We start from the raw sequence: 584 nt of genomic DNA, 5'->3' as shown, positions 1-584 counted from the left end.
GTTTATCCAAACAAATCTCGTTTAAAAAACAACATTCGTTAAGTAAAAAATTCTAAAATCTCGGATTCAGAAAAATGGTGACTGGACTGGGATTTGTGTCTGTGGCCATGATCATTTACGTTGTTGGCAAGATCCTTGAGGAAAGTTACCTTTTATCTCTTCCTTGCAGGTAGATGCTTTTAATGTTTTGCTCTCAGATGTTGACTCGCTGATCAGCAAAGTAGAGGGCATTTTCGGGAGCGACATCATTTAAAAATGTCTCTATTACTCTCTTTACTAATCTGAAATATGCCTCTGGAAAGGTATCCGAAAGACAAATCAGTTCCGTGAATGGAAGTGGCAGCACGGCCACATTGTCCTGCAGGCAAACAAAAAGACCCATCAAATGCTTAAATACTGAGGTTTATAATTCATGAGGCAAGGTCTTCTCTGGGGCGACCTGTGCGCTCACTCATATCACCTGCTCAACTAACAAGCCAACAGGTGCGCCCAAGGGACCAGCAAGGCAGAGCACGCTCGCCCAGCCCACCAGGGAGCTGGCTTCACCAGGACGCCCCCTAGCGGGAGGCTCGCGTCACAGCTTC

The 584-nt window shown here is 45.9% G+C and overlaps 1 protein-coding gene across 1 annotated transcript in view; it reads right to left on the bottom strand.

Moving 5' to 3' along the window:
* Positions 1-231, bottom strand: part of AXDND1 (axonemal dynein light chain domain containing 1) — a 245,076-nt gene extending 244,845 nt beyond the window's left edge. Inside the window, exon 1 of the mRNA XM_006887769.1 lies at positions 150-231. Coding sequence (XP_006887831.1) covers positions 150-231 — 82 coding nt within the window. The remainder of the gene's footprint in view (positions 1-149) is intronic.
* Between the last annotated feature and the right edge of the window lie 353 nt (positions 232-584).

This window comes from Elephantulus edwardii, unplaced genomic scaffold (genome assembly GCF_000299155.1).
Source record: "Elephantulus edwardii isolate Elephantulus edwardi_28Jun2011 unplaced genomic scaffold, EleEdw1.0 scaffold00061, whole genome shotgun sequence".
NCBI classification, from domain to species: Eukaryota; Metazoa; Chordata; class Mammalia; order Macroscelidea; family Macroscelididae; genus Elephantulus; species Elephantulus edwardii.
This window is presented reverse-complemented; position numbering and strand designations above follow the sequence as displayed.